Source organism: Arvicola amphibius, chromosome 10 (genome assembly GCF_903992535.2).
Source record: "Arvicola amphibius chromosome 10, mArvAmp1.2, whole genome shotgun sequence".
Classification (NCBI taxonomy): domain Eukaryota; kingdom Metazoa; phylum Chordata; class Mammalia; order Rodentia; family Cricetidae; genus Arvicola; species Arvicola amphibius.
In genome coordinates this window covers 62,615,013-62,641,519 of record NC_052056.1, presented here as the reverse complement: position 1 = coordinate 62,641,519, position 26,507 = coordinate 62,615,013, and the positions used below count along the sequence as shown (strand labels likewise).

General features: G+C 46.3%; 1 protein-coding gene across 1 annotated transcript; it reads right to left on the bottom strand.

Annotated features, from left to right (window-relative positions):
* Positions 1 to 5,970: 5,970 nt before the first annotated feature.
* Apod (apolipoprotein D) lies at positions 5,971 to 24,152 on the bottom strand. The gene is made up of 5 exons (XM_038346310.1): positions 24,093 to 24,152; positions 20,368 to 20,518; positions 12,092 to 12,213; positions 7,843 to 7,931; positions 5,971 to 6,405 (listed from the first exon to the last, which is right to left on the bottom strand). The coding sequence occupies exons 2-5, from the start codon at positions 20,488 to 20,490 to the stop codon at positions 6,170 to 6,172; spliced, it is 570 nt and encodes a 189-aa protein (XP_038202238.1). The 5' UTR covers positions 20,491 to 20,518; positions 24,093 to 24,152; the 3' UTR covers positions 5,971 to 6,169.
* Between the last annotated feature and the right edge of the window lie 2,355 nt (positions 24,153 to 26,507).

Here is a 26,507-nt window from a genome sequence, read left to right as displayed (position 1 = left end):
CAGTCCACCACTGAGGAAGTCAGGGCAGGAGCTCCAGCAGAAACCTGAAGCAGAAACCGTGGAGGAATGCTGCCTGCTGGGTTAGCCAAAGGATCATGCTTAGCCAGTGTCCTTACACAGCCTAGGGCTGCCTGCCCGAGAACTGTGCTGCGCTCAGAGGGCTGAGTCCTCTTATATCAATTAATAATCAAGCCACCCCCGCCCCCCCCCCCCCCCCGCACATACCGCACATAGCCACGGGCCAATCTGATCAAAGGAGTTCCTAATTGAGTTTCCTCTCAGACGACTCTAGGCTGTGCCAAATTGACAATCAATGCTGACTTAGACAAAGGGGTTACTACTTTTACATGGCCATAGGTAGCTATGTAATCGATGCATAGTGCCTGCCTGGAGAATCTTCATCCTTATATTTTCTGGACAAGCACACATGAATATGGTATGGGACATTTTTTTATTCCTTTAGCCCAACTAGCTCCCTTGAGCCTGGTATGTTTGCATATATCTGAATGCCCTGGGTATTTATGGAAAATTGTCCAATCTCTGAGAGTTCCCAGGGGCATGCTTCTTGAAGCCATCTCCCTGCTCCCCTTCTTTTTACCTAAGATATTTGTGAATAAAGTTTCCATTCTTGGGGGCTGGAGAGATGGCTCAGCGGTTAAGAGCATTGCCTGCTCTTCCAGAGGTCCTGAGTTCAATTCCCAGCAACCACATGGTGGCTCACAACCATCTGTAATGGGGTCTGGTGCCCTCTTCTGGCGTGCAGGCAGACACACAGACAGAATATTGTATACCTAATAAATAAATAAATATTTTTTTAAAAAAAGTTTCCATTCTTGACTACACCACATTACTGAACTCTGGCATCTGGTAGCTCTTATTTCAAGTCCCCTCTCCCCTTCCCCACCTTTTTTTTTTTTTTTTGAGACTGTGTTCTCTGCATAGCCCTGACTGTCCTGGAACTTGTTTTGTAGACCAGGCTAGCCTCAAACTCAAAGACATCTGCCTGCTTCTGCCTCCTGAGTGCTGGGATTAAAGGCATGTGCCACCACACCTGGCTCAAGTCCCCTTTTAACATTGCTTTACTGACAGCCATTTCAGAGCTGAATGAATCCTTGCTGTCTATGGTTTCTGGGTATACAGAAGATGCTGGAGAGCTGGGTGGATGGGGCTCCAAAGGCAGAAGATTGCTCAGCTGTTAAGAGTCTTTGCTGTGCAGCTATGGAGGACCTAAATTCAGATCCTGGCACCCACAAAACTAGTGAGTGCATGCAAACCTGCAGCCCTGGTACTGGGCATGACTGAGGCAAGAGGATGACTGCAGCCTGCAGCCTAGCCAAGAACTGGGAGCTTCAGTTACAGGGAGAGACCCTGCCTCAAAGGAATAGGGCAGAGAATAATAGGGAAGGACACACAATGCCTTCTTCTGGCCCCCATGTGCACTCATGGGCACACTCGTGTGCACAGAGACCACACACACATACACACACATGCATATAAATAAATATAAAATAAACATAAAACAATAAATAAACAAAAATTTAAGAAGAATTGGCACGGTGGTACACCTTCTAATCCCAGTATTTGGTTGGCAGAGGCAGGCAGATTCCTGTGAATTCTGGGTCACCCTGATCTACAAGGCAAGTTCTAGGACAGCCAAAGACATGGAGAGACCATGTCTCAAAATAACAACATAAAAATAAAAAGAATTAGCTGAAGGTTTACATTTTATACTTCACTTACTATTAGCAGACTAGGAAACCTTAGAAGAACAAAATGTAAAGTTTGCAATCTATAGACTAGAACATGTAACAGGAGTAAAGGTTTTTATTCCTTTGGGAAATACATACGCCAGGTACTGTACATGATTTGGCAAACCACATACGTGGATAAGGCTTTGAAAACAATGCAAAGCAGTGTAAAACTTTAGTCTTTTAGTCATTTGATTTCGTTTTCCAAGACAAGGTCTCACTATATAACCTAGGTTAGCTTAAATCCTCTGATCTCGCTGCCTCAGCCTACCCCGTGCTAGAATTACAGACATGTGCCTGGAAGTCATTTTATACATATGTTGGGATTCTTTCCTCTAAAAAAGTACAGATATTCTCTCAGCAACAGTTTGCTTAGTATACAAAACCATAATACTCTAGCAGGATCCTTAGAAAACCTGCTGGACCAAGGAGCCAAGACCAGCCCCCATTCCACCCTACCCCTGGGCTTTGGGCCCCACTGCTCCTTGCTGTTTCTAATGAGCTCACATCACCTTTTCTGTGGGAAAACATTATATAACTATTGAGTCTATTTTACTATCATAACTGAAGAAAATATTGAATTTTAATATAAAAACTGACCATACTTGGCAACTAATGAAAACCTCCACTTACTCATAAGTATCAAGGTGAGATGGTTTTGTGGGGGGAAAGTCTGCTATAAAAGAAAACAGTGCTTAGCCAATTTGTGGAAATAAAAACTGTCTAAATGACTCAATATTGGCCTTTATGTCTTCTAGATGTGAATGGGGTGGGTCCTGACTGGTAGTAAATAGTAATGCTTCAGTAAGTGAAAAATTTAAATATAACACACCCCCTATTTATGAATGATGCCCTTACCTTAGAAAATATCTCTGGAAGGCCTCCACGTCTGAGGTCGTTCTGGGAAGAGGAGGACCACTGGGGGCTTTGACACTCTGCTTTCCATAGGATCAGTCTAAACTAAAGAAGGCCTTAGGGTCTGTATGTATCTTAGAGCTCATGCCACAAATAGCAGCCATAAAAAATGAGGAAAAGAGCACCCATAATTCTATCATCCTAACACACTAATTGCTTTCATCTTCTTTGTTCGCTCTTAGTACTTGATTTAATGCCATTATTTCACGCAGCTATAAATACTACGAAGTTAAACTGCTGCTTTTTTTCCACGCAGCATTATATTATTAACTCTTTTGTCTTGAGGCTATTTTGGTTGCAAGGAACATTTTACTCAGTCAAGTCAAATTATCTCAGAACAAAAAGGTAAGGGAGCTTGCGTGTGTGTGTGTGTGTGTGTGTGTGTGTGTCTGTGTCTGTATCTCTGTGTGTCTGTGTACTGTGGGGGAGGAGTATGTGCTCTGTGTTTGTGTGTGTGTATCAATGTGTGTGTCTGTGTGCTTTGTGTGTGCACTCTGTATGTGTGTATGTGTGTGTGTGTGTCTGTGTGTCTGTGTGTGTTGAATATGTGTTCTGTGTGTGTGTATGAATGTGTGGATGCTATGTGTAGAGGGTGTGGAGGGGATTATGCGCTCTGTGTGTGTGTGTCAATGTGTGGGGGGGAGTATGTGTGCTCTGTGTGCATGTGAACGTATGTGTGTGTGTGCTGTGTGTGGGGGGGGAGTATGTGCTCTTTATCTCTTTCTCTGCCTCTCTCTGTCTCTGTCTCACTCTCTCTCTGTCTCTCTGTCTCTCTTTCTCTTTCTCTCTCTGTACTCATACCTAATCCTGAAGAAATCCAAGGGCAGGAACCGAGGAACTAAGTCAGTCAAGATTCACAGGAATTGAGCTGAGACATGGAAAGCCACCGGCAGCTGAAGCTGCCGCGAGGAGCCCTGGGTGGGTGAAGGTCTCCTCTAATATCTACAATGTTTCTATGTTCTCATAAGCTTTCATCGTCTATCTCCAGTAATGGTCACTGCCAACTCTGAGACCTTACAGCTCTGGAGCATTCTAGAACTCTCAGGGGTTTTATTTGTTATTATTTATTTACTTGTTTGTTTGTAGAAGCTAAGAAGTGAAACCAGGTCCTTCCACTGTGCCTCTGAGCTCCATCTCCAGATCTCTTGGGGTCTTCTCCATGCAGTGAGGCTGATTCAGTCTGCAGACTGATGGCCCCTAGCTCAGGTAGACAGTCCTAGGTTCAGTTGGGTGTGGCTACCGAGGTAGAGTCACGAGCTCCATTTTTTACAGAGCAGCAAGGCCACCAGCAGGGACCTCCCAAACGCCCACATGTAGAGCAGCTTTGTAGTTCTCAAATTTTCATGAACACGTGGCATGATGTCAAGCAGCCATCCTAGAAGCCAGGATCCCATCCCCTCCTTGTCTTGGTGTTGCTGCTTCCCGTCCAGGACTGACCTGAATAAAACCATGGTCATTTCTGTACACACACACCCCTTTCACCTAAACGATGTAAAATATTTTTAAAACTACACAGAGGTTACATTTTCTGAATACCTTTAGGACATACATCATAACTTGCAATATTTTTGTTCTACATGTGATCTGCCAGAGACGTACACTTAGCTAGCTATAGGTCAAGTAATGCGCTGTGATATCTGGAGTTTGCTAAATAAAGCCTCCAGAGAAAAAGAGTTATGTGTTGTAATGGTAACGAAGCGAGACTGGAGGTCGTGTGGTGGTTAGAGCTAGTGATGGCTGTGCGGCCTGAGCATGTACTATCGTGTTTCTTCTGTGCTGTGTTCCCTACTGGCCTTCTCTGCGCCCCCCCCCCCCGCCCGCCAGTTTCTCTCCCTGCTTGGAGCCTGTGGACTGCCCTCTCCGGATCTCACGGAAGTTTCCTCAGGCAGATGTTACCAGATAACTTCTGAGAATAAAGAATTAAGTGGTTTTTTCAGGGGTGGGGGTTGCATTTTCATTTATTTATTTTGTGTTTGTATGTTTGTGTGTGAGCACATGCGTTCCTTGCTGGAGTTAGTTCTCTTCTTCCACAAAGTGGGTCCCAGGGATCAAACTCAGGTCCTTGGGTTTGGTGGCAGGTGCCTTTGCCGGCTGAGTCATCGTGCCGCCTACACTGTAAGGCCCCGCCCTACACTGGAGGCCCCGCCCCTGTGCCCGCTAAACCTTGAGTGCTCCCCAGAAAGTCCCTTTGTGGTCTCCTCTTTCCCTCCCGGTGGTAGTAGCCTTGGTGGCTTCCCGGTCCCCTCCCTCCCAGAAATCCCATTAAACCTGGATATCCTTTAATTCGGCTTGTTGTGATTTGGCTTAAGATTTTTGCTTCGGGAAAGAGCTCGCGTGAGGAAATATTCCTAACATACACAATTTAGTTTTTACCACAAGCTAACAGGTGACAGGAAGCTTAGCCCTCCAAGGGATCATTGCATGCTAGAAGAGTAGCCAAGTGCCTCTGGTGGACAGTGTGGTGACAGACACGGGACACAACGGGCAACACTGGGGACAGCAGCTGATCACATACAACCCCCATATTTTTACCCATCATTTTTCAGGCTTCTTGAATTATGAATTAGAAGCTACATTTTGAGTTTATTTTTCTTTAAATGAAAATTGTATATATGAACATAAACAGGATGTATTCTACACAAGAACGAAGAGATAAATCTGAGGTTATTTGATTTTAAAAGTCACGGGGTCAGAAAACACAGCACCAGGTTGTTCCTGACTTCCTAGTGGAGCAGGGGCATGGGAATGCCCTTGAAGCTTTTAGACAGACTGTCTAAGCTTGACCCTCTGTCTTGAAGGGGTGTGATGTTCTCAGATTTCCCATGGTACCCTCTATCCTGCTGTGTCTCTCACGAGTCTGAAGCTTCTGGGGTGGGCAGGGAGGGACTCAGGATTTTTCAATGGCTGGAATGCAATTGGACTTCAGTAAACACAAACGGAGGAAAGAGAAGTGTTTGTATCATTTTAAAAATTCCTTTGTCTTTTCCTCACAGAATCTCTTCTTCCCACAGACCCTCCCAGGACACTCATTCTTCAGCCCCACTCCGAAGACTTTGATGAGAAAGTAACTTCAGGGAAGACTCCAGACAGAAATGAAAACCTCCCAGCCTTCCCTCCAGAGGGGCAGCTGCAGTGGAGTGGGACCCTGGATCCAACTCACCAAACTTTGCCATCGGCTTTCTCCTACCTTGAAACTAGGGCGGCTCAGAATTGTTTTTCTAAACACAACCACTGAAGGGTTTCCCACCATCTGCTTCTAATGAATCTCCCACAATAGCCCTAACTCAGAATCCACTGTGAACACAGCTGATCAGCAAAATGTTTATTATTGGGCTAGCGGAGTGACAGTGTGGGGTCTGGCTGGGTTTGGGTCAACTTTCCCAGAGTCCCCTCCCTTGGCTTCTATGGCCAAACTTGCCACGGTTGCTTGGTTTGTCTTTATGAGGAGCAGGGGTGGAGCCGGGGAGCGCTAAGCATAGAAGTAACCTGAGCGGTTACCCCTCCCTTTACAGGAAGTCGGGGCAGTTCGCTTGATCCGTGATCGTCATTTTTTGGATGTCGATATCATTAGAAGTGAGGATATCTTTCAGGTAGGTTACTGTTTCTGGAGGAAGAAAAGGGTTTCTTCCCAGGATCCAGGCATAATCCACGTGGAAGAGCCAGATGATGGTGGTGCAGGAGTAGACAAGAGCGTAGTTCTCATAATCGGTGGCCAGGATCCAGTACGGTGCAGACGGCATCACTGAAACCAGAGGCAGCAGCATGAAGAAGGACCAGGACAAGGGGAGCCCCCTCTCCAGGACTGTGGGGACCCACTCTAAGTCGGTGATTCACATGGGAAACGTGTGGGGGCAGTGAGAGACATTAAGACCACCCGCCCACCCTTCTCCAACTTCAGACCTTCAAGTGGCTGGCCTTTAATTTTTTTAAAATTAGCGTGCGTGCGTGCGTGCGTGCGTGCGTGCGTGCGTGTGTGTGTGTGTGTGTGTGTATGAGATGGCTGGGGCCACATGCTATGGCATATGCGAGGAGGTCAGAGGACAATACTTTTGGAGTTAGTTATCTTCAGCTTTAGGTGGGTTCCAGGGATCAAACTCAGATCCTCAGGCTCATACAACAAGCGTATTATCCACCAAGCCAAGTCAGCCCAGGCTGACCTGTAGCTTGTATCCCTCTTGCCTCAGCCTCCTCAGGGCTGGGATTACAGGTGTGTACCACTATGCTTGGTATTGAAAACACCACCACCAACAAAACTCCCCAGTGATTCTAGTGGGTGGCCACAGTCAAGGACCATTTTTATGCCCCCTCCTCCGACAGCGGCATGGAAAAGGCACCATGGAGACGACCAGGGATTCAGCCAACGTCCTTGGGTTGACAGCTGCACTAGCATCAATGTACACAGAGACTGCTTCACAGGGAGGGTCAGGAATGCACAGCAAAGCTTCAAGTCCACCATCCCGAGTGAAGAGCAGAGACTAATGTGTTCGGGTTCTCCTTCCTGTATCAGCTTTAAGAATGTGCCATGGTGCCAGAAAGGCAGGCAGGAGAAGGACAATGATTTCTTTTATGGGAGTGACTTGGTGTCTGCCCTATAGATACAGAGGGGGCCGCCCAAGCATTTCCAGGGTAAGAAGACCTCTTAGGTCTGAGATGAATTCTCCAATGTTACCTACAGAGGTAACCAAACTAACTACCCTGTCTGCTGCCTTGTACGTTCCCAGGTTAGACCAGAAGTCAAAGGGCAGAACAGAGTGACTAGAGAGTGGCAGAGTCAGGCCTCAGCTTGTCACTCCTGCCTGCAAGCTTATGCAGATGTGGGTTGTTCTCCTAACATCTAGTAATTTGGGGGCTTCCGCTTCCTGCGAGATCAGACTGGATCCCGTCTCCTACTCATGCTATATGTGTATCTTTGTGGGCCTCGCCTCCTGGAAAGCTAAGGAAGTTTTTTGGTACCTCTTCAGTGGCCACATGGGATGTCAGGCTGTAAGGACATGTTCAGCTCTGTCTAGCCATCATCAGTGCCTACTCCAGGGAACAGCATACGGTAAGTGCACAGAAGATAATTGTGCATTGACTTGAACCCTGAAGACAGCTCTCAGATGTGCTCGAACACAGGGCTCCAGCTTTCTATCTACAGAACCCCCATCTTTGAAGCTCCCTGAGGGAAGTGCATACTTACACTCAAAAAACTTGACTCCCAGCTTGGCTGGCTCTGAGAGGTTGCTCTGTGTGGCTTCACCTTCAACTTGGTTCACAGTTCCATCAGGTCTAAAGTGAGTGGAGAGAGAGGAGGGGGGAAAGAGAGGGGGGGAGAGAGAGAGGAGAGAGAAAAGGAAAAAAGATACGGGAAAGAAAGAAAATACATATAATTGAAAAGCAAAAAGAATCAATGAAAGTCAAGCTTCATGCCCAAGGGCTCTGGCAGCCAACACGTTGGTATCTGTTGTAAGGGGCTCTTGAAAGGCCAACCAGACCTGGCTCTGGACCCTGTTCTTCCTTCTGTGACTGCCTGAGATTCAGGGGAGGAAGACAGCACTTGTGGACAAGAAGCCGCTGTGACAAAGCCCAGGGCTGGGTTCTATGCTAGGCCCTGGCATTTCAACACCGGCTTTTGGACTGTTTGCCTTTCGCCTTTCAGGCAGGCACTTCCTGCTCCTAGGCTTCAAAGAGAGAGAATAAAGAGGAATGGGAAAATAAACAACAACCCCCTTGTAAGGTTGTCTCTTCTCAGAGGAGAGGATGACAAAGAAACAAAGGATGGGGAACTAGAGCCCTGAAAACAATGCAAAGCAGGAAGGGGACTGGGGGCACGTCCCCCCAGCCCTGAGTTGCAGTGTCCCATCTAGGAGCCTGAGTTCTGAAAACCCCTCTAGTTCAGCTGGTGTCCGGTGAGCGTGGGAGATTTCGAAAGAGAACAGGTTGTCACAGAGGCAAGGAGGAGACATGGTTCTGAGACAAGTCCCGTTCTCAGAGACATAATTGTGAAGAAACACACACTTCATAATCGGTCCCCCAGCACTTACCAGTGACAGAGATATTCTTTCTTAGTGGTACATAAAATGGTGGTGTATCTTTTTTTTGGAGACAGGGCTTCTCTGTGTAGCCTGGGAGCCTGTCCTGAAACTCGTTCTGTAGACCAGGCTGGCCTCGAACTCACAAAGTGCTGGGATTACAGGTGTGCACCACCACCGCCCAGCAAGCAATGGTGGCATATCTTAAACATTCTGGTCTTGAAACCAAGGAAGTACTCTTCACAAGCACCTGGCCCATTTCAGGCTAACTCCCAATGACCCCATGAACCCAGAGGACAGGGCAAAGAAAGCCTTGGGGCAGAGGAAGAGAAGGGGGTGTCTAGACATAAGTGTTCCTCTTTAGGAGGTGACAAAGGAGCTGCCTGCCCGTCAGCTGTCAAGCAGGCCAACCATGAGAGCCAAGTACGTGTGAGGAAGTTGAGAGCTTAGCGCTATGATTCGCAATGAGGGATGTGTTGCAGAATAATCTCTTTGTACACTGTGAACATGTGTTACTCCGATTGGTTTTATAATAAAAGGCTGAACGGCCAATAGTGGAACGGGTCGGATACACAACACGGGATAGAGGTAAAAGCCACATGGTAAAACGTAGATTAATAAAAATGGGTTACTTTAAGTTCTAAGAGCTAGTTAGAAATAAGTCTAAGCTATCAGTTGAACTTTCATATAAGTCTCTGTTCTTGATTTGAGAGCTGGCAGGAGGGACAGAAAAACCCACTTACAAGGATGCTGTTCTACAACCAGATTCTAAGCAGCAGGTGAGGGAGCTTAGCACAGGTGCTCTCAGAGTCCTGATTACATTGTCTGTCTGTCACCACGTAGGGCCAGGCACCATGCCCTGCTGTCTCTTGGAAGATGGTCTGTCTCCATCTGCAAATGGTAACTTAGCAACGCACCAGGCTCTTCTCTTCACTATCATTTGTGTCTTGTTCCCGAACAGTTCTTGAGACACCAGTCTCTGATCATGAAGGCACAATGTGTTCATGGGGAAAATGCACTTGTATTTTGTTTAAACCGTGGTTGTATTACATTTAGTGTGTATGCATGTGCACACACATGCCTATCATGACATTAGTGTGTAGATCAGAGGATACTTGTGGGACTCGACTTGGTGGCAGGTGCCTTTGCCTACTGAGCCATCTCACCGGCCCCAATCTGTGTGTTCAAGTAGCAGGAGTTCAGTCATTTAAAGGTCATGCTTAGTAGAGGTTACCCCATGCCAAACACTGCTGATTTACTCCTTTCACCCCACTTAATGCCCAGGGACGGTAGCTCTCTTGCTCCTGGCTGCAGAACTAGCTAACCTAAGAGCACATTCTAGTCTGATCTGGGCCAGGCAGGCAAGTAGCAAAGCTGGGTCCCTTCAGTCTTCTAGTTCTAGGACAGCTCTTCTGGGCCTCAAGTTCTTAAACACAGGCTGAGGATTCCAGTTCCCTGTGTGTGGGCTTCATGGGCTTGGCATCTAATGGGACATATTATTTCACTGATCCTACTGCCAGGCAGGGGTGATGCACGCCTTTAATCCCAGCACTCAGGAGGCAGAGGCAGGTGGACCTGGTCTACTGAGTAAGTTCCAGGATGGCCAGGGATACACTGAGAAATCCTGTCTTGAAAAACAAAAGTAAAATAAAAAGAAGTCATTAGAACTCTCCTCCCTGCTATGGTCTGGATAAATGTTCCCCAAAAGGACCTGGTAAAGGTTTGCTCCCAGGGTGGTGCTCTTATGATGGAAATGGGAGTTGAGACTGAGAGAGGTCCTTAGGTCACTGGGGGGTGTCCTTTCCTTCCTCCTGGGGTGAATATTTTCACCACCAGAGGCTCAAGGAATAAATCTCCTTGATTCTAGACAGAACTTCCAGAACTGTGGCCCAAATACACCATTTCTGTGGTATTCCACTGTGAGGAGAAACCACTGACTAGTACAGGGCCTGTAAAATCCTAGGAGAGTCCTGGCAAAGGCATGTGATGCCCTGTAGTCAGTCCCTCTGGCATCCCTCCTCTGGGGCTCGGAAAGGAGCTCCTTCTGTCAGAGGGCCCTCAAGTGCCTTCCTTCCTTCTCTGGTTTACGCTGGCTGGCAGTCAGCTGGCAGGGCTCTGGCTCACAGGGCTGTGAGTGGGTGGTATGGCGGACACAGAGAGCCTCTGTGGACCTAACGACTTGAGGACTGAGCGTAGTTGTTTTCTTGGAGTTGAGTAGCATCCTCATATCTTGGTAGAGAACAGAAAGAACAACCCTTCACCCCCGACCTTTTTCCACTGGTCTCTGTTCACTTCCCCCTTCCCGGGTCCAAATCTAGACTTCATCATGTGTCAGTTGTATGGCCCCTGAACAAGTTGTTAACCTCTCTGTACCTAAGTCTTCTCACCGATGAGGTTTATAATAAGTATATATTTTGCTTTATCATGGGGATTAAACAATATATTTTCAGGTGGGGTAGGGGGAATGCCTTGCATATAGGAAATACTAAAATGTGTTTGTTGGTGGTGTAACTTTGGTTGGTGGAGGGTAAGCAAGAAGGACCTCTTCCTGGGTCTCATCAGGTCTGCTCTCCAGGGCAAAAAGTCCTGGATTGAAGATTAATGTCCAGAGCACTTAATGACAGGTACATACTTCTAAAAGATATCCTGTTGACCCAAACTAGAGAGCATGTATATCTGATGCTTGCTCAGCAAGAAAAGGAGGTGCCTGGGGTTGGAGATGCGTCTCACTTGGTAGGGTGCTTCTTAGCATACAAAAGGCCCTGTGGGGCTGGAGAGATGGCTCAGAGGTTAAGAGCATTGCCTGCTCTTCCAAAACCTGAGTTCAATTCCCAGCAACCACAGGGTGGCTCACAACCATCTGGTGCCCTCTTCTGGCCTGTAGGCATACACACAGACAGAATATTGTATACATAATAAATAAATAAATATTTTAAAAAAAAGGCTTTGGGCTAACATTAGTACTGCTTGGGCAAGGCTTGGTGACACACACTTGTAATCCCAGCACTAAAGAGGATTAAAAATTCCAGAACATCCTTGGCTACACAGCAAGATGGAGGCTAGCCTGGGCTACATAAGAGCCTGACTCAACAGAAGAAGAAAGAGAAAAGGGTGGGGAGGTCCAAGGGCTCTCTGTCTTGGTGTGGAGGCCACACAAGGCTGCCTGATGTCCTCTGTTTCCAGAGTCTCCATTTTGCAATGAGATCAGAGGCTTTGCTACATTCCTGTTGACTCCCTATGGTCTCTCAGTGTTTGGTAATCAGCAGGAGCTCAGACTTGGTTAAAGAGGAGAAAGCAGGCATTCTGGCCCCACAGTGCCTACCTTGAGGAACTCAGGCACTGTCTGTCTCCCTGCCCCTGCCCACCTCAGTGCACAGCAAGGTCACCCACCCCAGGCAGGCCTGTTCAGCCACTCACCTCAGCTCCTGGTTTAGCACTTTGATGTTCCCGTTCTCCATCTGCGAGTAGTTGGCTTGGTTGCAGTTTCCTTTCTCAAAACTCGCTGGGATTTTCTCAATTTCGTACCATCTTCCGAGATACTGTACAGACAACAAGGAACAGAGCAAAACCCAGGGGCTCTCTGGGGACCTGCTGACTCTTTCCCATTGTTGTCTTAGAAGCGGAGCCCTTTCCAGGGGAAACCAGGCCAAATGGGCTGCACCGTTCCCAGCCACCTGGGCAAGATAGCGTTTCAAAGGAGGCTCAGTGAATGGATGTGCGTGGGTCCTGGTTCTTTGCCACAGCCTACTCCTCAAGGGCTCTTTATTTGGAGATGTTCTTAGAGTTCTCTGCAGTCAGAACCTGTGTGAAATTCTAGTCTCCGAGAAGGGAAGGGATTGTCTGGTTCCTGAAAAATACCTTTCACTTCCAACAGCTGATAATTCTACACGGCATCTTTGAATTTGGTGGAACTCAGACATGTTGGCCGTGAGGCCTTCCTGCTTGGAGTTGGTTTACTGTTCCGATTTGTAACTTCTTGGTTACAGAGAGAGGGTTGTTAATATTGAACCAAACTAAAAATACATGCGCTTTAGATCAGCAATTTAACTTCTGGGAATGTATCGTCTGCTGTCAAAAAAAAAAAAAAAAAAAAAAAAAAAAAAGATGTGTGTGTATAAGGCTATCGGTTACAGTTCTGTCGCAATAAAAGGCAAGGAACAGTCCAGTGAGGGGCTGGGAAGTTAAATGATGGTGTGCATCTATCCGATAAAATTTTAAACACCCCCTTTTAAAAGAGGTATATGCAATTATCTCGAAGGCATCGAAAGAGTGAAGAGCAAAGGTCTGAAGTGCAGGGTACTTTACTGAACTCATGAACAACGGAAGCTTACGGGATTTCTATTGCCGCAGTGAGGAGCTACAAACTCTCACCAGCACAGATTTATTGACTTACAGCTCCATAAGCCAGACACTGATGCTAACCTCACGAGGCTAAAGCTGAGATGTAGGCTTCCTCTGCATCCCGAGGCTCTGAGACAGAGTGGGCATCTTTGCTTTCTCCATGTCACACAGGCTGCCTGCTTTCTGGACCCAGAAGTCCTCCATTTTCAAGGTCCATTGCGCCCCTCCCCCCCCCCCGACTCTCATTTCTTCAAATCTCTTTCTCTCTTTCTAATCACAGCTAGGAAAGATGTTCTGCTTCTAATAAATTATGTGATTAATACAGCCTCCTGGATAGCCAGTCTGGTCATCTCAGGTCAGCTCTGTAGAATCCCTTTATCCCATGGAAGGTAGCATGCTCACAGGTTAGACAACAGGCTACGGGCACCTGGAAGCTGCTATTTTGGCTGCCACAGCCTAATGCATATTTCCTTGTATATGTGCACATTGTCTATACAAAGGTATACAATATGCTGGTTTTCCTGGTTGTTCCAGGGGGAGGAAACTGGGGAGACTAAGGGAAACGCCATTGTAGGCTCCTTTGGACCTTCGGGGTTTAGGTTGTGTCCACCTCACCTCCACTCTCCATGGTTCTAGGGATGGAGCAATAAAAGGACTTTATACCAACTAGGTATGCTATCACTGAGCGATGGGCCCAGCTCTCTTTTGCATCTTCAGCATTTTGAACTACTTGAGTATATTTGCCTAGTCGAAATATTAAATGTAATCATTCTATAAACTTAAAGACTCAACAGAGCAAGTAAAGCACACATTCACCTTCCAGAAGCAAGTGACAGCACTGCTTCAGTCACGTGACTCTGCTGACTCTGTTCACAATCTTCGACGATAGTTTATCACTCCTTTAGCAAACCCCCAGTCTGTTCAAAAAACACTGCAATCTAGCAGAGGCCTCTAATCCCAGAACCTGGGAGGTGCACAAAACCAGAAAATCAGGAACCCAAGGTCAGCAACAGCTACGTGAAAAGTTCAAGGCCAGCTTGGGCTACAGGAGACCCTGTCTCAAACAAACAACCAAAACAATAACAACAACAACAAAAACCCCTAGCAAATGGGGGCTGGAGAGATGGCTCAGTGGTTAAGAGCACTGGCTGCTTTTCCAGAGGTCGTGAGTTCAATTCCCAGCAACCACATGATGGCTCACAACCATCTATAATAAGATCTGGTGCCCTCTTCTGGCATGTGGGCATACATGGAGGCAGAATGTTGTATACATAATAAATAAATAAATCTAAAAAAACAAAACAAAACAAACAAAAAAAAACCCTAGCAAAACAAAACTACCCCATTGAACTTGACCTTCGTTGGCAGTATCCAAAAAGCAAGCTAACAAGTTTCATAACCACCCTTGGAAAAGTCCTCGTTTTATGATATGTTTAACATAGTTCTTAACCGCTGAAGCGACTTGAGTGATCCACCATTATGAGCAAGGACTTTCCTGAAACAAGGAAACTCAGAGGTGAGTGGTTGTCGTGTTGTGTTCCTTCATGATCCCATATTGCTCTGCAAATCTTTCTTATTGCAGTTTCTATACAAGGACAATTTGGTATCTGAAAAAGAAAACTGGAAAATATGCAAAATCATCTTTATTTGCAGATGATCTATTACTGTATACACAAAGCCCTAAGAAAATGTTTTGGAGGGATTTTGAATGTTCTTGCCTTCATCTTAGATTAGAGATGTGTGTGACCATGCTTAGTTTATTTGGAAATGGAAGTCAGACTTGATTTTGTGCAACTGAGCTCTATCTCCAGTCTCCCTAAGGAATCTTAAAAACAAACAACAAAACCCACAGACACACACTATTGAAATCATGAGTACTGCAAATTTAAAAAATGCAAGATCAATAAACAAAAATGTTTCTACACATGGGATGAAAAAAATCTGCCAATGAAATTAAGAAATTCCATTTACAATAACATAAAAGGAACAAAAATATTTAGGAATAAATTTAACTACAGATATGTAGGAACTTGCATTTTGAAAACTGCAAAATATTGGTAAGACAGAAAGGTAAATAGATGCTGACCGGTGGTGGCACACGTCTTTAATCCCAGCACTTGGGAAGCAGAGGCAGGCAGATCTCTGAGTTCAAGCCCAGCCTGGTCTACAGAGTGAGTTTCAGGACAGCCAGGACTGTTACACAAAAAAATCTTGTCTCAAATTAAAAAAAAATAGCTAAAGAGATAGCTTATGAACAGAAAGGGTTAGGATGGCACTACTCTAGAAATTGCTCCTTATATCCTCTGCAGAAATGGACAAGCTGATCATAAAATTCATATGAAAATTCAAGGGACAAAGAATAGAAGAATAAAGTTGGAGAACTCCTACATTTTGATTAGAAACTTATGACAAAATATAGTAATCACATATGAAGTAAGTATAGACAGACATACACCTGTAATAGAATTGAAGTTTTGAAAATAAAACTTCATAAACACGATCAACTGATTTTTGCTATGCATATTAAGACTATCAGTGGAGAACTGGTAATGGAGAATGGTGCTAGAACAACAGGGAAGACATACAGATGGAGTTGGATGTTCCTATGACCAAAGGCTTAAATGCAAGGGCTTAAACTATAAGACTCAGAGAAAACATAGAGGTGTACATCTTTATAGCCTTGGGGTAGGCAATGCTTCTCTAGGGATGAGACTAAGTGCTACCTACTGAGTTAATGGGATACTTACTAATTAGGTACTTAAGTTTGTATGGCCGACCCCAAAGTAAAAACACGGACAAATTGGATCTGATTGATATAAAAAGCCCTCATGCTTCAAAGGGTATATCGATAAAGGAAAACGTTCCATCTATTGTGGAATATTATTTTAAGATGTGTTACATTTGTTTATGCTGTTGAACATTTGTTTTAATAATACAAAGATGTGTTCTATTCTTTTATGTTGCATTTGTTTAACTCTGTGAAGCTTGATACTTTGCTTGTCTAAAATACCTGGTTGGTCTAATAAAGAGCTGAACAGCCTACAGCTGGGCAGAGAGAAAGACTAGGTGGGGCTGGAAGGCAGAAAGAATAAATAGGAGGAGAAATCTGGGAAGAGGGTTCAAAAAGAAGGAACAAGAAAAGGACAGGAGGACACAAGGGGCCAGCCACCCAGCTACACAGTCAGCCATGGAGTAAGAATAAAGAAAGGTATACAGAATAGAGAAAAGCCCAGAGGCAAAAGGTAGATGGGATAATTTCAGTTAAGACAAGCTGACTAGAAATAAGTCAAGCTAAGGCCGGACATTCATAAGAAAGAATAAGACTCCATGTGTAATTTCTTTGGGAGCAGGGTGGGAGCAAAGAGCAAAGAGTAAATAAAACCAACAACACTTTGGCATTCCACTGTGGGGTTAGAGTACAACAACAACAATATCCATCAAATAGTGGTATGGAAAATCCTTCTGTCTATGTGTTGCTTTTATAGGTTAATAAATAAATCTGTTTCAGCCAGTGTCTTAGCAGAATAGAGCTAGGCAAGAAAACTAAACTGAATGCTGGGAAAAAGAAGAGGTCAGGGAGAAGCCATGTAGCTGCAGACAGATGCTCTGGAAACTTGCCAGTAAGCTACAGCCACAAGGAGATACACAGATTAATAGAAATGGGTTAACCAAAGACATAAGAGCTAGCTAGCAATATGCTTAAAGTAGTTGGCCAAGCAGTGATTTAAATAATATAGTTTCTGTGTGATTATTTCAGGAGTCTGGGCAGCTAGAAAATGAACAAGCAGCTTCCAATCACCAAAACAGGATAAACTATTTTAACATATCTGGAAAAGATCTGCATCTAGCTTAAAGGAAAAGGATTTGGGTATCAACAATTAAAAAGGTTTGAGTGGGAAGATGTTTCAAGATAGGGTTTCTCTGTGTCTGTCCTGGAACTCATTCTGAAGGCCAGGCTGGCCTCGAACTCACAGAAATCTACCTGCCTCTGCCTCCCAAGTGCTTGGATTAAAGGCATGCACCATGCCCAGCTTTTTTTTAACCCATTTTTCTAAGTGCAAGAGATTTGAATGGAAGATTGACACATGGCTCATAAGCACATGAAAAGATAATCATCAGCCCTTAAGAAATGGGGGTGATGCTATTTAATATCACTCTGACACCTATAATAAAAGAGGACATTAATAACAACCGCCGGTGGAAATGTGAGGAAAGTAATGTTAGAGGCTGCCTGTGAGAACGTGCAATGGTGCCAGTGTTCTAAGATGGTCCAACAGCTAGTCAAAAAGCTAAACCCAGAGTTGCCACATCCACAACCGTACTCCATGTGTTCCCCAAGGAACTGAAAACACACACCCCTCTCTTCCAAAAAAGCCCCAAGCCTGAATGTCACAGCGGCAGCATATCTGCAGCCTCAGCATTTCTGTAGCAAAAAAGCAAAACAACTCAAACGATAAGGACAAATAACTGTAGCATCATCCCTGCATCATTTGGCAACAGAAGGAATGGAGTGTTGATGCATTCTGCGAACCGGTGAACCTTGAAAACATTTCCTTCAGCCACAAAAAGCTAGCATTGCATATCCCACAGACAAATTCATATTGACAGAAAGGAAAATATTGGTTGTGTGGGTATGGTGGAGTTGGGAAGAAAAGGAGCTAGCTCAGTCAGTAGAGCATGAGACTCTTAATCTCAGGGTTCTTAATAATTGGGGGAAAAGGGAAAACTTACACGACCAAAGATCCCGTGAACACCAGGAGCGCAGGGAAGAAAAAGAGGAGGGGGCAAGCGCACCTGGATCTTTTATTTATTTTCTGTGGGCCCCCGGGGGACACACCCTAAACAGAATGTGATTGGCTGAAGTTCCCCATCAAAGGAGTATTCTGGTTTGGGCGTGAAGCTTCTCAGGTTGGCAGTTTTGTCTTGATGTGAGTAGAGTTCAGAGGTGAGACTTTTAAGGAAGTCATAGGATGCCAAGGGCTCTGACCTAACCAATGGATTAGTCCCTTGATGGATTTGCTATACTGGGAGGTGGTAAGTGGGAGGGGTTAGTTAGAGGAAGCAGGCCAGAGAGTGCATGCCTAGGAGAGATGGCTCTTGTTTGCTCTCCTTTCTCTCTCTGCTTACTGGCCGCCATAAGCTAAGCAGCCTTCTGAACTATGCGCCCTGTGAGGTTCTGCTCCCCATAAGCCTGTGGGCCATATAAACCATCGACCGAAATCACTGAAACCAGAGCCCAGAACCGATCTCTCTTTCAAGTTGTTTCTCTGAAGGGTTTGTCACTGAGGTGAAAAGTCTGAGTAGTGAGGCTAGAAAGACTGCTAGCGGGTTTGTGGCTTCTTTAGAAGACAACGAAAGTCTTCTAAAACTGATTTAATGATGGCTGCATAACAGTGAATATGTTAAAAATCCTTAAAATAAAAACCTTTTTGAACAAGTCAGCAACATGCTATATAAACTAGTCAATCCAATATTTGCCTTAAAAAAACAATCCGCTTTAGGACTGGAGAGATGGCTCTGCAGTTAAGAGCCCTTGCTGCTCCTGAAGAGGAGTTCAAGTCCTGGCCTACTCATTGGACAGCTCCCAGCTGCCTGTAAGTCCAGCTCAAGGGGACCCAGCACTCTGCATAGGGCCTTCACACACACACACACACACACACACACACACACACACACACGTTCCAAAATATCTTTCCAAAACATTTTGCTTCAGTTCTCGAAGGACGTCTGGAAGGGAAGAGATCAGTTATAATTTCCAGGATACTTCAGCATTTTTACATTTTTACTCCTAGACTAAAATCTAACTCAAATTCCCTGGATATTATCATAAATGTGTTTTTTGTTTTTGATTTTTGATTTTTTGGATTTTTCTGGGAGGGGGCAGTTCCAGGTTGACTCAATTAAAGAAAATCCTTAAGATATTAATGGAGAATGTCAGTGCAGACCTTTCCTTCCTTACCTTGGGCTCTGCCTGCCATCTCTAAGCTCTTCCGTCCCACCCTCTAGCACTTCCAGCACTCACGCGAACGTTCCAGTGACTGATAAGTTCACTGTTTCTCAAGCCAAGTGTGCTGCTCCTTAAAATCAACCAAAACCTTTTAGAGAGAAGGAGCCTTAAGATTAGAACCCAAGCCTTCCCCAGTTGTGGGAGCTGCTGAGTTCTGTCACCTAATCGCTGCCCCCTTTCTTGCTGTTCCCTCTGACTCATTCCAAGAAAAGGAGCATTTATGGGGAGTTAGTTACATTGTAGGTAACAAGAAAACACCCCTGGGGAACTTTTGGCCTTTCCCGGGTCCTGTCTTGAGCTCTCTGACAGGAAACCTGTGTGTGTGTGCCAACTGTGTCACGGGAGGACACTCCACCTTTCTCTCTGGACAATAGTAGTAAACCAGTCATAGTCAATGCCGCTATTCACATCCCCTAATCTCACACCACCTTCCCAGAGATGTGGGGGACAATCCCTACACACTGACAGCTCCTGTCTGCTGTCCCATGCTCTCCCCTGCCAGGGAGCTCCTATGGCATGTTGGCATCCATCTACAGGGCAAGCTGAGGTGCCAAAGACTCCCCCTTTCCCCTTTGTGGCCTCAGAGACTACTTCAGGGAAACCCAAAATAAGGAAGGCAAGTGCCTTCCCTGATGGGAGTGCAAAGGCTCATATGCTCACAGATAGCATTAGGGATCAGGAATGTAGACAAGCAGGGCTGTCTTTCCAAGGAAAAGATGTATAATCTGTTTTCCACCCAGAAGGCTGGGGATGGAGGTGGCTAATAGCCTTGGTAACCCCTGTGCCAAAGCGCCAAGTCATACCACACTTCCCTAAGCTCCCTCAACCAGGACCAGAAGTGATTGTCTAGGTGACCTTTGCACTATCTGTATGGCCAAAGGCTCCCCCCAAGTTCCCAAATTAGAACCAAAGGTGACTAATAGGCTAGATAACTTCTGTGTTAACTGGAAGACGGAGACCACACCAGATCCTCCCCAAGTCCTTAAAATAATCCATGTAGGCTGTCTATAGAGCCCATCTTCCAGGAAGAAGTGGTATCAATGTAATTATGCATCTTTGCGCACACGGGATAGTGTTGAATCAGGAAACTTCTTCCAAGTTGCACTATACTTAAATATGCCTAAAATAAACCACCTGGGGTCAGACTCTGGAAGTCTGAACCAACACTGGTTACTGAGTCATCTTGAATCGATTTTCTCTTTGCCTCACACGGATTGTTACCCTGCTGTCCTGTTTCTGCAAAGACTTCCACACCTCCCCAAGGCTTGCTTTGGAGGGAGATTAAAGAATAAAATAAACCTCCCACCATGCTCAAAAAACAAAGGGGAAGTTTGAGTTACCACACCTTTTTCACGTCAAAATTCTCTTGCACTGGAGGAGATGGGCATTTTCCAAGATGGAAACTTTGTCCCTTGGCTGCAGTGAAGAGGCTTGCCAGTGTAGCCAGGAGCAACAGCATGGTCACCATCTCGGCTCTGAGTGGCTCCAGGAGAGGCCTAGGGAGAAATAAGGCAGCCGGATGTGTCTGGGTCTCCTGAGGACACACGGTGATAGAGAATCCTTGAGGGCTTGGTCCGTCAGCCGGCATTCTCTTCAGCACTGAGGAGCTGCCATCTTGCAGCTTCTGCCAGGCTGGCTGTCCAGTCATGGTAAGACTATCACCTCAGAGTACTGGCCTCTTTGAGAGCATCTCTTGCTGAATTAGCCTCCTCCGTGGACCTGCACCCTCCCATGCCCCATTGAATATTTCATCAGGGTGGGCACCCAGTCCAGTTCTCCTCAGAATCATCCCAGACTCTTGGAAATGTCAGGTTTGGTAGGTATTTGTTTCTGGAACAAAACTAAGGTGTCTACAGGGATCGGACAAAGAGGTGCACCGAAAGGTCAAAGGTCATACTGTGAATGAAGAAATAAAGCTCAGATCCAAATCATGCACAAATTAACTGTTCTATCAGATTCATAAAGGAATGCTGACCGGACCCCCACACTTCATCCTTGCATGTCTTGCTAGGCTGTCCTATCAACCCATGCTTAGCCTGGGAACCTTAGCCAAGAGCAACATATGGAGACCCAGTGTTATTCAAATGGGTTTCCAATTCTGGCTCTGCCACCTACTAAGTGTACCTGTGCAAGTCAGACCTTTGCTTCTTGGCTTATGAAGTGGGCTAATAGTCATGTCTATCTCATGAACTTTTGCAAAAATAAAATGGGATAAAATAGAGCCAGGGGTGGTGGCAAAGGGGGCTACTAGAGAGGCTTAGGTGGGACAATTCTGGAGGTCACCAATTCAAGACCAGCTGTAATGACGTAAGACACCTCCCCAGAAAGAGGGAGGGGCTGACACCAAGCAGGTACTTAGTATATATTAGCTATTTGTTATTTATTTATTTCTTCATTTATCTATCTATTTATCTACTTATTTATTTATTTTGAGACAGCCTCTCACTATTAGCCCTGGTTAGACTGGAACTTGCTTTTTAGATTGGGCTGGTCTTGAACTCACAGAGATATTCCTGCCTCTGCCTCGTGGGTGCTGGGAATTACAAACATGGGCCTCTTTGCCCAGCTGAATACTAGCATTGTTATTATGAAAAACAGAAACAGGATTGTATTTCCCAAGTGTTTTCCCCATTCGCTGAGGGTATTTTTTCCACAGAGGGTGTACATTTAACCAGAGAAGGCCCATCCGCTGATGTGGAAGAGCACAATATCATTTCAGTACAGAATCTTCCGGTGGCCACAGCTGTCTCTGGGCAGGGACAATGGATGGATCGCAACGGCTGTCCTTGCAGGCTATGGCTGGACACTTTGGGCTCCTCTCTGCCTCTTTCCCCCCCGACTTGCCTTCCCTCTGTTCCCTTTCCATGACTCCTTGTCTCTCTCTGCACACGAGCTATTTCCAGCTCCCTGCCTTCCTCTCCGAGATGAAGGTGACTGAGTCAACGCAAGCACAATGTTCTCAGATCTGAGCCCTGAAAAGGATGTGTCATAGCAGGAGTAATTATAACCACTTCATTACGAGTCTTTCAACCTCCAAATAACTTTAATAATCAATAGCTTCTTTTCTGAAGGCTTTGTTGCCTGGTTTTCAAAAGAACAGTTATGTAAGGAGCAAGAGCTGCCAGCTGGGGCGGGGTGGGGAGGGGTGAAGCTCTCTAGAGCAGATCTGTGGAGGGACCACCATCTTTCGTCCTGAAGGCCCCCTTTCCCGGCACTATGTACACAACACCTGCGTTTTAACATCTCGAGGGGGTGGAGTGCTTGTAGAAGCCCAGCCTAAACTCACAAAACTTTGCACCCATTCTCCAGCGCTCTCGGGTTTTTCGTAACTCTGCCCAACAGGCCTGACCCAGTGGTCTTTCCTAAGCACCGGATGTTATGTGTGGCACATAGTATGTACACTCTACTGCATTTACAAATGGATAGGACCTTAGGGGATAACTACACAGCCCCCCCCCACCCTTGCCAGGTGTACAGTGAGGAAACTGAGGCCTGAGGCCTGGAAAGGGGCAGGACCATGACAGGACCAGCTCTCTATCCACAGCCTCTCGGTCATGCTCCCTTCTGTGTTCAGCTCTCCATCCACAGTCTCTCGGTCACGCTCCCTTCTGTGTTCCGCTCTCCATCCACAGCCTCTCGGTCACGCTCCCTTCTGTGTCCAGCCCTTTCACTGAATGCCTGCCTGTGAGACCTGATGAACCCTGCCTCACCATGCAACAGCAACAACGAGTCAGCCCCATGTCTAGCTCTGACAATGTCGTATGACAAGATGTTCTCTTGTGGCCTGAAACACACCCTGAGTTCTGTGGGAGGAGTCAGAGCACGGCTCACTCCCTTGACTATATGGCTTCCAGAGATGCCGTCCGGCTGTCGGAGTTTTCTTCCTCTAGCTAGAAGTCCTCGAGAGGGGAGATGCTAATGTTCCATGCTCCTTCCATTCGGATTCGCCTAACACTGACAGAGCATGGTATTGGAGGGCTTGCACAACTCTGGGTAAAGGATGCACGGTTTACAATGCGTGTCTTCCTATTGTCTAATATCACAGGAAGTTCATCTTGGTGAATTTACCTTGAGAAATAAGCTTAGCTATAATTTCAACTGACTATTAAACAACTTAGAGGTTCTTCCAAGCCTGCAGTGCACCCTGGGTAGGCAGTGACTTTGGGTACACTGTGGATCAAGCATGCTGAGGCTCTCCTTGGAAGCTCTGGCCTCGGTATGCTCTGTGGGATCTAAACCGAGGCCCCAGCGTCTCATCCAGAAGCCACCTGTGCTGAAACTGATTGTGTTTTCTGTAAGATCAATGGTTCAGCTTAATTTGTAGACCTCTTATAAGGCCAGAACTTGAACCCAGTTCTCTAAGAGCCTGCGTGTTCCTGTAGCCAGTCCCTGACCTCAAGAAGCTGTGCGGCATTAACTAGAGGCTGGGGCTTTACACAGGGTAATAAAATATTTTCATGGGTGATTAGATCTTAAAAACAACCAAACCCATGTAACTTTTGAATCAAACAAGAACTGCATCTTTCCACCCCCTCTCCCCTCTCCTCCCCTTCTCTCCCCTCCCCTCTCCTCTTCTTTCCTTTTTCTCTACATAGTCCAGGCTGTCCTACAGTTTGCGTTGTCTTTAGCGTGAGGGTTAAAGGGTTACACCACTACACCCAGCAAATCCCATATCTAAGCAAAATAGTTTCGTGTCCAGTACTCTGCTCACACAATCAACCCGGGTTTTCAGTCGATCTTACCGTCAGGAGCAGCTGACTCCCTCTAGCTGAATCGTCGGTGCTGTCTTGGCACACAGGCAGCTTCTCATGTCTCCTTTGGGTAGGGGGAGGTTGGGGGCAGGAGGAGCCATCAGGGCAAGCATAGGCTTACCTACCCTCTGACTTGTCACCTGAAATTAGCCAATAGCTCCTACCTTGTAAGTTTGAGTACAATGAGATGGCCCGTAGGGCTAGTGTGAACGCCCCAGTCCATACTCACCACTTGAGCTGAAAGGGGGCAACAGAAAGTCAAGGCAATCTCTATTTTAAACATATTTATCCTAAGTGAACGTTACAACGATGTACATACCTTTTTTTTATTATTATTAAGACGACAGCAGATGGCAGTTTCCACACAGAATCCTTCAAGTGAGGCGCCTGTTTTGGTGCCTGGCGTCTCCCGGGTTATTTTATAAGCTCCCATCAGGCCATTGCCCTTTGATGGTCATGCACGCCACACCCCCTGCAGCTCGGGAACACTGGCCTCAAAGCTGAGGTCTGTATGAGGCACAAAGATGGGATGCTGTGTCTGTCCCCTCCCTTAAGTTCCTCCACAGCTGCTCCCTGAGGAAGAGACAATGAGATACTGTTTGTGTGTGTGAGAGAGAGAGAAAGACAGAATGCATTTTCATTCGAAACATCTTTTTTTTTTTTGCTTTGTGGATTTTTCTGACTTGAAATCTTTTCCTTCTGAAAGCCCTTGTAAGTTCCAGCATGGTGAGTTTGTACTAGGTTTCCAAACATCTGGTGTTTATTTTTTCTTTTAATGAAAAAGCAACCATTTAATTTCCTGAAATGGAACAGGAATACTGCATCCCGTGTAGTCCCTGCCAGGAATGTGACTCAGGTAACTGGGCAAGGTTTGGGGTTTGGAATTGACCCCAAGGTGGGCCCCTACTGCAGTGAGCACCAGTTTCCCCATTGTGAGGCAGAGACAGACATTATGGTCTTCACTAGAGATGCAAATGTAAGAGACCTTCTGTACATAGAATTCCATACCTGACAGGGTCAAAGTTGAGAGCATCAGTGTATCTTTGGCAGCCCCTCCCTCTGCACCCTTTGCAACACACCCACCCCCTTGCATGGCTTAGAGCTGGAGAGTGGGGCACAGTCACATTGGGGCACAGCTCAGACCAGACACACCCAGATGACTCTGGACTTGGAAACCTGATGAATGGACAGTGGTTTCTAATGCCGTGTGGAGAATGAATGAAGAGGCATGCTGAACATTCCGCCTAAGTACTACAGCTTATCTACTAACTCTCCAGATTCACTGCTCAGATCTTCAAGCCTTGAAACGGTCCGTAGACAGAGCTACAGAGGCCTCAGACCAGCCTCTGCTATTAATGGTCAGCGTTGACGGGACCGCCTGCTCTGTAAGGACCTTTCTTTCCTCTATATTTATAATTTTATAATAATTTTCAGCCAAATGGTGCTAGAGACACAGCTTACTGTAGATGGTGAGGATGGACAGGAGAAGGAAGGCTTCAGGGAGTGAACAAATCCACAGGTTCCTACGCGCTGTTCAGACCACCTAAGACCTCAGAGATGAGGCAGCTGGTGTTTTCTATGATGCGACATCTAAACAGGACATGTCTGACCTCTGACATTGATAGGTCATTACTAGTCACATCCAGGGACTGAATCTGTCCGCTAAGGAGTGCAGCTCAGGTGTCTTCCTCCCTTTGGCATCTGTGAAAGGGCACGGGTCTGTGAACTAAGAGAAGGGGTCTAGGCCAAGCATCGCCACCACCTTGCCACTTGCCTTGGCAATGCTCTCTTACTGAACCTGGTCCCATGTGCACACTCTCCTTCCATGTTGGCATCCTGTGGTCAGAACATGGTTCCTCCTACTGGAGGAAAAGGCAGGACCCAGCAGGGCAGAAATGAAGAAAGGAAGCTAGAGGAGGATCCTACCACCTTGGGGATCCTTAAACCCCTTGGATCCCACACAGCAGCTGACATCTGTCAGTGCCAGGAGACCCCTGGCTGCTCCCTACCTCCCACACTACCAGGTCCTTAGGACCCATGGGAAGCAGAAGGACTCACAGGTTGTTATGTGTTCTCCATGTGTGTCCTCAGCACAAGAAGGAGAGACAGAGAGGCTGTGTGTGCACGAGGAAGGAGGGTGGGAAAGGGGCTTCTGCATGCAGCTGTCACCACAGGGCCTCAGTCTCAGGATGCTGAGGGACCACACCCTGGATGCCAGGCATCTGGGGCCGTCTTCACGAGGGTATTCATCCCGATTCAGAAGTGGTGAGCACAGGTTCTCTCCTGTGCTCTGATAAGAACAACATGAGCAGTGTGGCCCAACACGTGGTTCTGAAGCCACCTTCTGGTCACAGAGAGGGAGCTGCAAGGAAGCCAAAAGCATGGGCTCCCTGAGGCAGGGTTTGGAGCCTTCTCAGGGTACACATACTTTCCCGGTGAACTATAGTAACCCAGACCCAGGCAGAGTGGACAGAACGACCGCCAACTGCATCCTGCCCTCACAGCTTGTTTTGATACAAGAAGAATTTCATCAGTGTGTTGTTTTCAGGGTCTGTTCTCCAGTGCTTGACCGGAGCTCAGCCTAGTGGACACTTGGTAACTAGGAAGGCATCAGATTACTGGTTTAGAGAAGAACACTACTGGAGTTTTCCAACAGCAGTTTAATTGCCTGATTTGAGGGGTCTGCTGAGTCTCTCAACAGATTGCCTTACTGCATTTGCATCCCTCCCTCCCT

Bases quoted from the DNA above. Each gene is read 5' to 3' on its own strand.
- Apod (XM_038346310.1), bottom strand. From the start codon at position 20,490: ATGGTGACCATGCTGTTGCTCCTGGCTACACTGGCAAGCCTCTTCACT. The intron at 12,214-20,367 runs GTGTGGTAACTC...TTGTCTGTACAG, and splicing joins AGAATTTTGACGTGAAAAAG to TATCTCGGAAGATGGTACGA. The intron at 7,932-12,091 runs GTGAGTGGCTGA...CACTCACTTTAG, and splicing joins GTGCTAAACCAGGAGCTGAG to ACCTGATGGAACTGTGAACC.